General features: G+C 55.0%; 1 protein-coding gene across 1 annotated transcript; it reads right to left on the bottom strand.

Moving 5' to 3' along the window:
• Positions 1-319: 319 nt before the first annotated feature.
• Positions 320-7,618, bottom strand: KRT84 (keratin 84). The gene is made up of 9 exons (XM_004711361.1): positions 7,094-7,618; positions 5,379-5,587; positions 4,691-4,751; positions 4,128-4,223; positions 3,040-3,204; positions 2,793-2,918; positions 2,134-2,354; positions 1,687-1,718; positions 320-666 (listed from the first exon to the last, which is right to left on the bottom strand). The coding sequence occupies exons 1-9, from the start codon at positions 7,616-7,618 to the stop codon at positions 320-322; spliced, it is 1,782 nt and encodes a 593-aa protein (XP_004711418.1).
• Between the last annotated feature and the right edge of the window lie 4,073 nt (positions 7,619-11,691).

The following is an 11,691-nucleotide window of genomic DNA, read 5'->3' as shown; positions in this document are numbered from 1 at the left end:
TGATGATGATGGTAATGATGCCCACACACATTCTTTTTGGCTTTGAACTGTTCCTTTTCTCTCCTTTAGACTGGGTTTTGTAATTCTACTGTCTACTAAGTTTGCATCTCTGGACATTGTTCTGTTGACTGATGAATTACCAAGGGAAGGGAATGGGGAGTCAGGGGCTGCTGGTGGAGTATCTACTGGTGGCTGATTGGCAGCTTCCTGGAAGGAGGAGTGGCTGGAGACCCTGCAGCCCAAGTCCATGCACCTTGGGGGTCAGGGGCAGGGGACAGTGAGTGGTTCTTCTCTGCAGTAGCTGGGTAGGGTTCGGCTCTCAGTACTTGGTCCGGCGGGAGGTGGTGGTGGAGACAAAGCGGACGCTGGAGCCATGGCTTCTTCGGCCTCCGCTGCAGCTGCTGAAGCCCCCCTCAGTGGGCAGGGGGCAGGGGATGCTGGGGGCACAAGCCTCACCCACTAGCACAGAGCCCACCTGGGTGCCCGTGCCCAGCAGGTCACCTCCAGCCATGGCCAACCGGGCACCTCCCAAGCTTGAGCCGCAGGCACTGCCTGAAGTCAGGACCCTGCTTCCACTGGAGAAGGTCACCCCTCCGCGGGAGAAGCAGGAGCTGGAGACAAGGGGCTCAGTGCCACACACCATGCCGCCCCGGGAGCTGCTCACAGCTGTGGGAGGAAGAAACCATCAGAGAGCTTGCCCATCTCAGGGTGTTGCCCAGGACGCGGCTGGGACTGCAACTGGCCTAGGAGTGGAGGTGGGGGTCTGGTGTCTGGGAAAGGCAACCTGGGATTCTGGCCAGAAGTAGCCTGCATAGAAGTGGCCCCTATTGTCTACAATGCCAATACCCACTTTTCCCTTTTGGTCAATGGCTTTGACTTCGCTACGTCCAAACATTTAGATTGAAATGAAGACTTTGTGGAGTGCTCAGATGTGTGCATGTATTCATTTATATGTTGACAGTTGATTGCCTACTCATATAGTCAAAACAAACAAACAACAAACCAACAAGTTAGGAGCCCTGGCTGCGTAGTGGTCACACATTGGGCTATCTGTTCACCAGAGGCCTCACTCACTCACTGCTACCAGGTCAATGCTGACTCACAGCGACCCCTATGGGTTTCCTAGGCTGTAACCATTTATGGAGGTAGAAAGTCCAGTCTGGTGGTTTCAAACTGCTGACCATGTGGACCACGGCCCAATTTGTAACCGCTATACCACCAGCAGTTTGAAACTACCAGTGCAGCCCCAGGAGAAAGCTGTGGCTCTCTACTCCCATAAGAAGTTACCAGAGACCCACGGGAACAGTTCTGCCTCGTCCCATGGGGTCATTATGAGTGGGGATGGAGGTGGTAGCAGTGAGTTTGGTTTGGGTTTAGGTGGAACCTAAACTGAGGAGCCCTTGTGGCTAGAGAGTTCTCTGGCATTGGCCTTCTCATTCCTGCCTTGGCCCTCAAAGGACAAGGCCACAGTCCTGCAGACCTTTGCGAATGCTGCCCTCTGGGGAAGGCTGGCTCTTGGCAGACCTCCGGCCTTGCCTAAGGATGCGCTCCCAGGCCATGGTCCCTCTTCCCCTGACTCAGGTCCCGCTCTGCCGTCCTCCGGGGAGGCCCCTGACCCCATGGGGAGCCTGAGCTTAAAGGTCATTTGGAGAGAAAGGGATCAGAGGAAAGACTTAAGTTTCTTACATATGTTCACTGCTCCAACACCTTCACAGAGCCTGGGGAGAGAAAGAGACAAGTCAGATCCCCCAAACCTACTTGCTGTACAAAAGACTCTCCTGGCTGAGGGGTCCAGTGGACAGGCCTCTCTCACCCTGGCTGTGCATCAGGCTTTGAAAAATATTTGGCCCCCAAACTACTGAATCAAAATATTTGAGGAAATGTGCTTTTAAACAAATTAACCAAGCAAGCAAAACACCCTGTGGTTCTGCTGCATTGGGGGTGGGGGTGGGGGTGGGGGCACGGATCTAGAGTCTTCTTGTAAGCCTTCCCCAAGGCCTTCTCAGACGGAGGGCTGCATGAAAAGTATCAGCACCTCTCAAGATTGCTCCTTTCAGCGCTTCTCCACCTGGCTCCCTCCACCCCCTGCCCACTCCCTTGGCCAGGCTTTCCAGCTGCACTGAGAACACTCGCCTGTGCTCCTCGCCCTCCAGCAGCTGCCTGTAGGTGGCGATCTCGATGTCCAGGCCCAGCTTGACGTTCATGAGCTCCTGGTACTCACGCAGCTGCCGCGCCATGTCCTGCTTGGCCTGCTGCAGGGCGGCCTCCAGCTCGGCCAGCTTGCACTTAGCGTCATTGAGGGCCGTCTCACCCTGCTGCTCGGCCTTGGCCACGGCCCCTTCCAGTTTGGCACGCTATGGGTGGGTGGGGGCATGCAGGGGGTGGGGGGAGCAGGTTGTAGGTGAGCTTTGGCAGGAGCCAGGGGGATCACTGGTATGGCGGTGGGATCCCTGCTCCCTGCTGGTGCCCAGTTGGGCAAGGAGCTTCTTGGGGGCACCTTCCCACAGATCGGTGACTCCGTTTGGATGTCATCAAGGGACACACAGTTTGCCAGCCCTCCAATGTTGCCTGTCCTGACGTCTGCAGCTTTCAGCGAACCTGGTTTTCCTGCCTCACCTTTCATATACCAGGTTCCTCCTTCCTGCTACGTTTCCTCCTCTAGGAAGTCTTCTGGGACTAATCCCCCCCCCTGGCCCTCTGGTTTTGGATCTTGGTTGCCTCCTCTACAGCATCAGACCTGGGGCTCCCCAACGCTGGAGGGCCTGCCCCTACCCACTAGGGCCTCTCCCCACCTGAGCCTTGGCGTGCTCAATCTCAGTCTTCAGCTTCTGGATGAGCCGGGTCAGCTCGTTGATCTCATCCCGTGTGCTGCGCAGGTTGTCACAGTGCTGGCCAGCTGTCACCCGCATCTCTTCATACTGGGGGTGGCGGTGTACCGTGAGTACATAGGTCAGGTCACGAACCCAGGCACCCCAGGACTCCGCTGTGCCCACCCTGTTGCGTACAAGCCTGCAGCCCTTCCCAAGCCTCCCTGCCCACCTTGGTCTGGTACCAGGCCTCAGCGTCAGCCCGGCTGCGCTGGGCGATCTCCTCATACTGGGCCTTGATGTCAGCAATGATCCCGTTGAGGTCCAGGTCCCTGCTGTTGTCCATCTTCACGATGACAGATGTCTCTGAGATGCGGGACTGCAGCAGCCGGATCTCCTGTGTGGGAGGGCCAGAGGACAGAAAGGCTCAGAGCCCTGTTCAGGGACCTGGACTGGGTCTCGGGGTGCCCAGGCTGTCAAACTGTCAGAGGCAGAGCACACGGCAGCCGGCTCTTGCTCCAGGGTTTGGAAGAGAGCAGGGCAGCAGACGATCTAAAGAGAGGGCTGTTCAAAGGAACATCTGAGAGCCGTTTCGCTTTGGCTTTTGGATGCTTCTGGTACATTTGGAAAGCATCCCTTATCACCCCCACCTAACACTCACCCAACACTGCCTAGGCCAGTATTGAGAGGATGGGGCCCCAGGAACTGGGTAGAGGGGAGAGGAAGCCATGCAGGGACGTGAACTTTTATCTATAGCTTATTCACAAAGCGACTGTGCTGGCCGTCGATTGTAGCGATCTGATGGTATTATAGGGCTTTCTAGTCTAGGAATTCCTATATCCCAAGTCCTTCGTGCGGCCAGAAGCCTGGGAACTGGCTTACAAGGTGGGGTTCTTTTCTCCAGCCTTTCCTCTCAGCACTAGGAATTCAGCCCTGGCTGGATCCATAGCAGACGGATCACTCAATAGCAAAATGCATCAAGCCATTGGGCTCATCAGACTCATTTTGTTTCTTGGATCTCCTGGCAAATTGGTTTCCCAGAACTTGCAGTTGGCACATGGGACCTTTGGCTCCCAGATCCCAGCCTTTGGATTGGCCAGTAGAGATTTGGATCTACAGACCCGAGGAGTTTATTCGGGACCGAGAAGTCTACTCACTGTGCCCTCTCGATCACACCCATCGAGAGAGCACATCGGCACAGAGTGGGAGAAAAGATGCCGATGCCGTTCGTTGGAAAACGTGCGATTCCAGACTGAGCCTTTCTGAGGTTCAAGCCAAGCACTGGGCTCCAGGAACAGCCTAAAGAGTGTGAGTCCTCACCTCCATGTACAGGGCTCTCAGGAACTCAATTTCCTGCACAAGAGTATCCACGTTGACCTCTAGGTCAGACTTAGTCAGGAAAGCAGCGTCCACATCCTGCACAAAGGAGAGAAGGAGGCATCATCCCTGTGCTTGGTTCCCCTTCCCTCACTGGCCGGTCCAGAGATGGATGGGAGGGGCCGGACAGTGCCCACAGGGCTTTCAGGATGGGCGGGCGGTAAACTCACAGGGGGAAATGGAGCGTGGTGGTTATTGGTCTTCTGTCTACTAGAATATGGTAATTGGCCCTAAATCCAGCCTCGGGTCAGAGGCTTTTTGGGAGGCAAGGTGCAATCTGGATGATCCAAGACCTTGAAAGGGTCCTCTTTGGGGGGGTTTCTGCTCTCCAAAATAACTGGCCTGATCCAACTTCTGAAGGGAGACTCTTTGACCTGAGGGATTCTACTCTCTGAATGGGGGGGAGTCTCAGATGCCGTCGAGCGGCCTGACGTTCCCTGGGACATCTCAAGAACATTTGCTTGTGTGGAGGAGATGTTTGCGTGGGCCGCTCGCTCCCCACTCACCTTCTTCAGAGCCACAAACTCATTTTCAGCACAGGTCCGCAAGCCCACCTCCTCTTCATACCTGGGTGGAGAAGCGGGGAGTTACTGCTCTGAACGAAGAGCCGGTTCCTTCTGACTTCCAAGTGGACCGCTCCAGGCCTCTCTGCCCCGGCCAGAGCGGGGCGCTCTCTCTCCACCGGAAGTTCCTTTCAGGAATCAGTAGCCAGAAGTTTTCCCCAACCCCCTTGGCTTTCTCAAATTGGGATTTGGGCTCGGGAATGCTGGACTCTTGCTATGCAGTTAGCAGAGACTTATTGACCCTTGCCCAGAAGAAAAGAAGATTACATTTAAGGTTGAACCTGATCACTATTTTCAGACCGGAGACCACCTATTTGGCGTCAGTTCACTTACTCAGATTCCCACAGGTAGAACCATAGACCCAAACCTGTTGCTGTCAGGGCAATTCTGACTTCTGGAAATGGGCAGCCACCCTCAATTCCAAGTCTTCCTATTTCTAAAGAGCAACTCAGAAGGTGCCAGCCCACGGCATCTTGGAGGTCCCTCTCCCCCACCCCTGCCTGCCCCCAGGCTGGCGAATGAACACAGCAGTTAAGCCTGATCCTCTGAGCTGCTCTCATCTGCCTGCGGACTGCTGCTTTGGGGCACAGCCCACTCCCATCCTCGTCGTTGGAGACAGGACGGCACTCACTTCTTCTTGAAGCCCTCAAGGACATCCTGCAGATGGTTCCTCTCGGCCTCCAGCCGGGCCCGGTCACTGGCTGCGGTGTCCAGCTGCCTCCGAAGGTTGTTGACGTAGCTCTCAAAGAGGGGCTCCAAGTTGCTCCTGGTGCATTTCTGGTCTTGGAGGAAGCTCCACTTGGTCTCCAGGAGTTTATTCTGCTGCTCCAGGAACCGCACCTAAGTCCACAGAAGCAGAGGGACTGCAACTGAGCGCCACTTACACGTCGACCAGTTCTTCTGAGAGTTGGAGATGACTCCCAAGCATGTGGTGAGATTGCTCTGTCCCCGACAGACGCTCAGGCTCCGCTGTCTTGCTAGGCGCTAGGAGGGCAAGTCTGTAAGCTCCCTCCTCCTCCTCCTACGAGAGGGTCCGAACCCAAACATTTGAATCCACTCCTTACCCTTCCACCTTCTAGCAAGGCTTAGGTCAATCCATCTAGACGTTAGAAGGATTGCTTCTGCTTGTACTGATGAGTTGCCTGTCCCAGAATGGGATGCCATCCATTTCCACAGAGCAGGGGGGCCGGGGTGGGTGAGGCTTCAGCATAGAGAGGTGAGAAAGGCCAGCTTGTGAATCGCACCCACCCCGCCCTCACGGATATGCCTTCCACTGGCTGAGACGTACAGAGCCATGGGGAGACCCAAGATTACGTGCTCCAAAGCCCTTGGATGAGAGACGAGAAAATGGGAGCTCACTGATTCATTTCCACTTTCAAACCCAAGGTTACGTGCTCCAAAGCCCTTGGATGAGAGACGAGAAAATGGGAGCTCACTGATTCATTTCCACTTTCAAACCCAATCCCAGCCCCTTGGAGACATGGCTTGTGTGAGGTCACTCCTTCTAGATTATCGCTGTCCCTTCCTCGGCAGTGGCTGGAAGGTCAGGGATGACCATTGGTCATTCTCCACTAGTTGTCCCCACCGGGGCAGCTGGACCCACGGGCAACTATCACTTCATGTGAGTGAGGGTGTCTGGCTTCTCTCCGTATGGTCTCCCAAGTGAATTTCATCCTAACAAACTACTATTTTTATTTTTTTAATTTTTTGGCGTGGGTCCATTCAACAGACTACATCGACCTAGTGAACAGACTCATTGGCCGAGTTTCACAGATGGGAAGAATCTACAAAACTCAAGATTGTGTCTACAGTACGAGAGACAGAAAATCAAAGTAGGAACTAACCCGAGCTGTAAAGGACATGTCATTATAAAATACAGATGACGACAGTATTGTTAGACTGCATGACTCTGCTCTACTCTCCGTTTCCCTAGACTTGTGCCGATGTTGCCTCTCCACCTCAGAAGCTGTGAAAGCCTCCGAAAGAGCAGGAGGTTCCCACAGGATGAAACCTCTCCAACTCATTCCAGCCAACACCTGGCGACAGGCCTGATGTCCCCAGCTTGTCTGGGAGACATTTTTAAGTGATCCGATGGGACGTGCCAGTGGGCCCAAATGACCTATGTTCCCGGCCTCCAGAAGACACAAGCCACCGCCCTAGTCTGTCCTGCCAGGTGGCCTTGTCCTTGCTCCGTAGCAGGGTGGCCCAGAAAATGCCTCCCCTTGACTCCTAAAGGGTGTAGGTTGTCAGCCCAGACCTCGGGCAACTCTTCTTGAGGGAAGGAGGACCCCATTGCCTTTCGGCTCCCATCATTTCCAGACCCGGTTATTCAGCTCCCATCGGTACCTTGTCGATGAAGGAGGCAAACTTGTTGTTCAGCGTCTTGATCTGCTCCTTCTCATCCTTCTTCACCCTCTGGGCATTTGGGTCGATCTCCAAGTTGAGAGGGGTGAGCAGGCTCTGGTTGACAGTCACAGCGGTGATTGACGGGGCCGTGGGGACGCCGAGTCCTCCCGATCGGTAGCCAAAGCCGGGACCACTGAAACCATAGCCAAGGCCGCTGCCAGCTCCAAACCCCAGGCCGACACCACTGCAGGCACCCAAGCCCAGGCCCACCCCACTTCCGACCCCAAAGCCAACTCCACAGCGGGTGGGAAGAGGACCGCCCACTGCCTTGCGGGGTGAGCAGGGTCCAAGGGTGGTGACGCTCCAACTACCAAAGCCGCCTAGGCCCCGGTATCCAGGCCCGTTCCTGCAGGAGCCAGTGCTGGGCTGGAAGCAGTACAGGGGCCGGGGTGTCACTGCTGAGCAGGAGCTGAAGTTTCCCACCCGGTGGAGACCAGAGCTGACACGGTAGGAGCGACAAGACATGCTGGCTTTCTGGGTCGGAGCGAAGGAACAAGTGCAGAGTGGGGCAAGCTGGATCCAGGAGTCCTTCTGAGGCTAGTGGATTCCTCTTACCCTTTTATGTGTGTGGGGATCTGTGGACCGGCCCTATAAAAATGGGAAAAGCCATTTGGAGACATTTATGAGCTTGGGTAGTTAGCAGAAACTCTTCATGCCTGGTAACCTCCTTAATGATGAGCTAATAATCTCAGACACACCTGTTCTCATCAGGATCAGGCCTATAACACCAAACCTATAAACCATTAACAGCACATAAACATTATCGTCCTATTTCCCCCCATAAGTCCACCACAATTGCCATTATGGAGACATTAATTTCCTTTGATCAGAAATCCAATAGACCTTTTCACAGTGAGTGTGGCTAACCACCAGAAAGTTAGGATGGTGACAGTTCCAGTAAGAGCTGGCAAAGGAGGCCTCTAGACAGACTCAACCCCCTAAAGAGATTGGGGGCTGGGTGGGCGGGGTGAGGGTGCATGGAAGAGAGTCAGGGCCTACATGGCTCCGAGTCAGACGTGATGTGGCAAGATTCACATGGATGGCATTAATGTGGATGGAATCAGTAGGAAACCCTATACTGCATTTATCGATTCTCCATGACTGACTGACCACCCAAGGGCTGAACTTGTAGTAACAACTCGTTTTGGCTCGGGTAGATGAGTCTCTGATTTGAGATGCTCAGAGAGTATCCGTCCGTTCAGTTTTATAATGATGATTGAGTGGCTGCTCCCTCACTCCCCAGGCAGTCTACTTGGTGCAGAGACACGGAGAGGAGAGTTTCTAGCCTCATGAGAGCAAAGGATATTTTACCTTGACTTCCGCCAGCCTACACTGTTTGTGTAGTGGCCTGACATAAGACCAAAGCTCCGCCTATGATTCGGCCACATACCTGCCATATCTGCGTGTGACAGGGAGCTAACTATAACATGTCCCCCCAATATACCCGGACACCGAAGCGACCCTTCCTCGAATGGTTGATGGCTTGTGGGTTAGGATGGAGAGACACAGGCATCAGGCACAGACAGAAGATGAATCGGTCTAAGTGACTGGATGTGGTCATCATATAGGGGCCCAGAGACAAGCCGGTGCTTCCTCCTTCCCTGTCTGTCCTGTGCTGGCAGCCGGGGGGCGGAGGGTGGGGGGGTGAGTCCTATTTGACTGGAAGGCTGAGAGTCTACTTGGAAAGGGATGCGCGCTTTTGTCTTTAGCTACCCAGTTTGGTTCTGCCCTGTTCCCCCTAGATCCAGCTAGCAGGTTGCCTGGGTAAGAGGGACAAGGATACCTTGTCAAGGTCACCAGCGTGACCTTCAGTTCGCTCAACCCAGCAATCTGTTCTCGGTCCTCACTTAACTGTACTTCTGCGCAGCAGCACACTTGATCATACCCTCTTCCCGCGAGACGCGTCCTTTGCTTGGGTTCCAGCACAGCGCGCTCACCCAGTTTTCCTCCCAGGGCATCGATTGCTCCTTTCCTGGTCCTCTTAGCCGGCCCTCCCTCATCTCCTTCAACCTCTAGGCACCCAAGTGTCCCTGGGCCGTGTCTCACCCTTAGCTGCACTCATTCCCTGGGTCATGTCACTGGAGCTCATGACTCTGTAGAGTCTCTGCCCAAACATCCCATATCACAGCACGAACGCCTCTGCCCCCCCCCACCCCGGCCCCAACCCCCCCCACATGCTCGACTCCACGTCTCTCCTCGACTGCTAAGTACGCCTCGCAAACTCACTGTATGCCCAAGACGGTGCTCCTGATGGATAGTCCTCATGTCAGTTGCACCATCCCCTGTAGTAACTCTGGGATAAAAGTCTTGGAATCATCTCTTATTCTGCCCGCTTTCATACTTGACGTTCACTCAACTGGCAAATTCTACCTTAGAAGACATCCTGTGGTTGGTCGGTGCCCGTTCTGACCCACAGAGAGCCTAGGTACAACAATGCAAAATGCTGCCCTGCCCCTGGCCTTCCTCACCATGGTCCGTGTGCTTCACAGTCAATGTGGCCACCCATCCCTTTGAGGGCCTCTCTCTCACTGCCCGTCCACTTTACCAAGCACGGTGTCCTTCTCAGACACTGGTCTCTGCTGACAGACAAGGTGTCCACAGTACGTGAGACCGAGTCTCGCCATCCTTGCCTCTGAGGAGCCCTCTGGCCGTCCTTCTTTCAGGAACATATCTAGACGCCCCTGTGACCAGCATGTGGGCCCACGGTTGGCACTTCTGGTGGGGTCTGTGGAAGTGTCTTCCACATTCCCAGGCTCCCTGATCCCTCCTTTGCCCCTTCAGTCTTTTCTTAACGTAGCAGAGTGATGCTTTGAGACCGACCAGCTCCTTTCTCTGCTCAGAAGCCTGCCACGGGCTCCCATCATACTCAGAGTGAAAGGTGCTTAAGACCCTACGCTCTGCGACCTCTCTCCCGATCCAGGCGACGGCTCACCTCACCCTCCGCCAGCGCCTCTGGTCCCCGGGTTGCCCATTCTCCCTCAGTGGGACTCCCTTACCTTCTCTTTGCTCGGCTGGGCATGTCTACCCTCAAATAACTACCTGGGTGGCCCTGTAACTTTTCTGAGACCTTGTTCCGATGTCATCTTCTGACCCCCTATCTGAACTTCCCTCCCTAATGTGAGCCCCCCCACCCTGCCTTCCTTTCCTCCATATCATCTGGCCCCCACCTCGATCTGCCTGGTTCCTACGTGTCTTCTCCCCCTGGACACAAGCTCCAGGAGCCAGGTATCAGTGTGTGCTTTGTTCTGTTCTGCACCCTGAGTGCTTGGGCAAGTGGGGACCCACCACTGGCACGCCCTCGCATGCTGCTGGAGGAGGGAGACTCCGTGGAGATGAAAGGCAGAGGAGAAAAGGGGGAATGGAGCAGGGTGTCAAAGAGAGAGAAGAGGAATTCAGGCAGTTAACCCTGCAGGTATTTCCTGATGAGGAAGCCCTGGCTCCAAAGTAGACAAGCACGCTCCCTGAGCTGCTTGCTGCAGAAACTCAGGAACTCCCCGGGACCCAGCACCATCTGCCTTTCCGGCTCCAGCCTCTTGAGATCTGGCTGCTTGGAGGAGAGGCCATCCCAACCCTCCAGGTGAGAGTGGGCAGGAGAGTGAAAAGGGGGTCCTGAAGGTGGAAGGCCTAAAAGAAGAGGCTGGGGGAGAAGGGAGGTGGCACAGGGAACACTCAGAAGTGTGTGGAGACCCTGTAGGGGGAAGGCAGAGCCTGACAGGATCTTGGGAGCCTGGGTTCTCTCCCAGCGACCTCGGGCACCACAAGCAGGGTGGTGGAAAGGTTCCAGCACAGGCACAGGAAATAAGGTGGTGCTTGTGGGTCACGTGTTGGGCTGCTAACTGCAAGGTCAGCACTTTGGGGCTTTGTGTTCCTGTGAAGAGTGAAGAGCCTTGGAAACCCACAGGGGCAGTTCTGTCCTGTCCTCTAGGGTGGCCACAAGTCAGAATGGATCTAGCTGCAGCGAGTTGTGTGTGTCCAGATGTTACAATCAACACCAAGACACCCCCCAAAGTTGGCTGGCATTTAATTCTCGTGCCACCATACACTGGCCATTCTAAATAATGCTGAGCGACCACACGGCCCCCTGGCCCTGCCATGGTAGGCCAACACCACTGGGAAAGGGTCTAACCTCTCTGAGTCTCAGCTTCCTCTTCTGTAAAATTGGCCAATCCCCACGATCCTATTGCAAGGCTTAGCCATATATATATACACACACAGTGTGGTGCCTGGTGGCTGTGACCCGTGTTATCAGCCATTTCTCCCCATTTCTCCCTTTCCCTCCCCTCTCTTTTACACAACCTTCCCATCCCTGTCCAGCCTAGCACCCCACCTCCTTCCTGCTCCCACGAGCTGTGGCACTCAGCAACTCGCATCCATTCCTGCACTATCCTGCCTCGGCGTCCTCAGCCCTGACTGGCTGGGTGGGGTAGGGGGTGATGCCGACCAGTCAAGCACAACCCCTGTTCTGGGATGAGCTGTTCCCATCAGCAGTTTATGGTTTGGAGACATCATCTCTCCAGACCATGCGTAACGCCACCCTC

Source organism: Echinops telfairi, unplaced genomic scaffold (genome assembly GCF_000313985.2).
Source record: "Echinops telfairi isolate 266 unplaced genomic scaffold, ASM31398v2 ScPeMD7_12;HRSCAF=54, whole genome shotgun sequence".
Classification (NCBI taxonomy): Eukaryota; Metazoa; Chordata; class Mammalia; order Afrosoricida; family Tenrecidae; genus Echinops; species Echinops telfairi.
The sequence above is the reverse complement of the archived record's forward strand: the minus strand, read 5'-3'. Positions and strand labels throughout refer to the sequence as shown.

Coding starts and splice junctions, on each gene's coding strand:
- KRT84 (XM_004711361.1), bottom strand. CDS start 7,618: ATGTCTTGTCGCTCCTACCGTGTCAGCTCTGGTCTCCACCGGGTGGGA. Junction 2,919..3,039: donor AGGCCTGGTACCAGACCAAG/GTGGGCAGGGAG, acceptor CGCCACCCCCAG/TATGAAGAGATGCGGGTGAC. Junction 1,719..2,133: donor CTGGAGGGCGAGGAGCACAG/GCGAGTGTTCTC, acceptor TTCTCTCCCCAG/GCTCTGTGAAGGTGTTGGAG.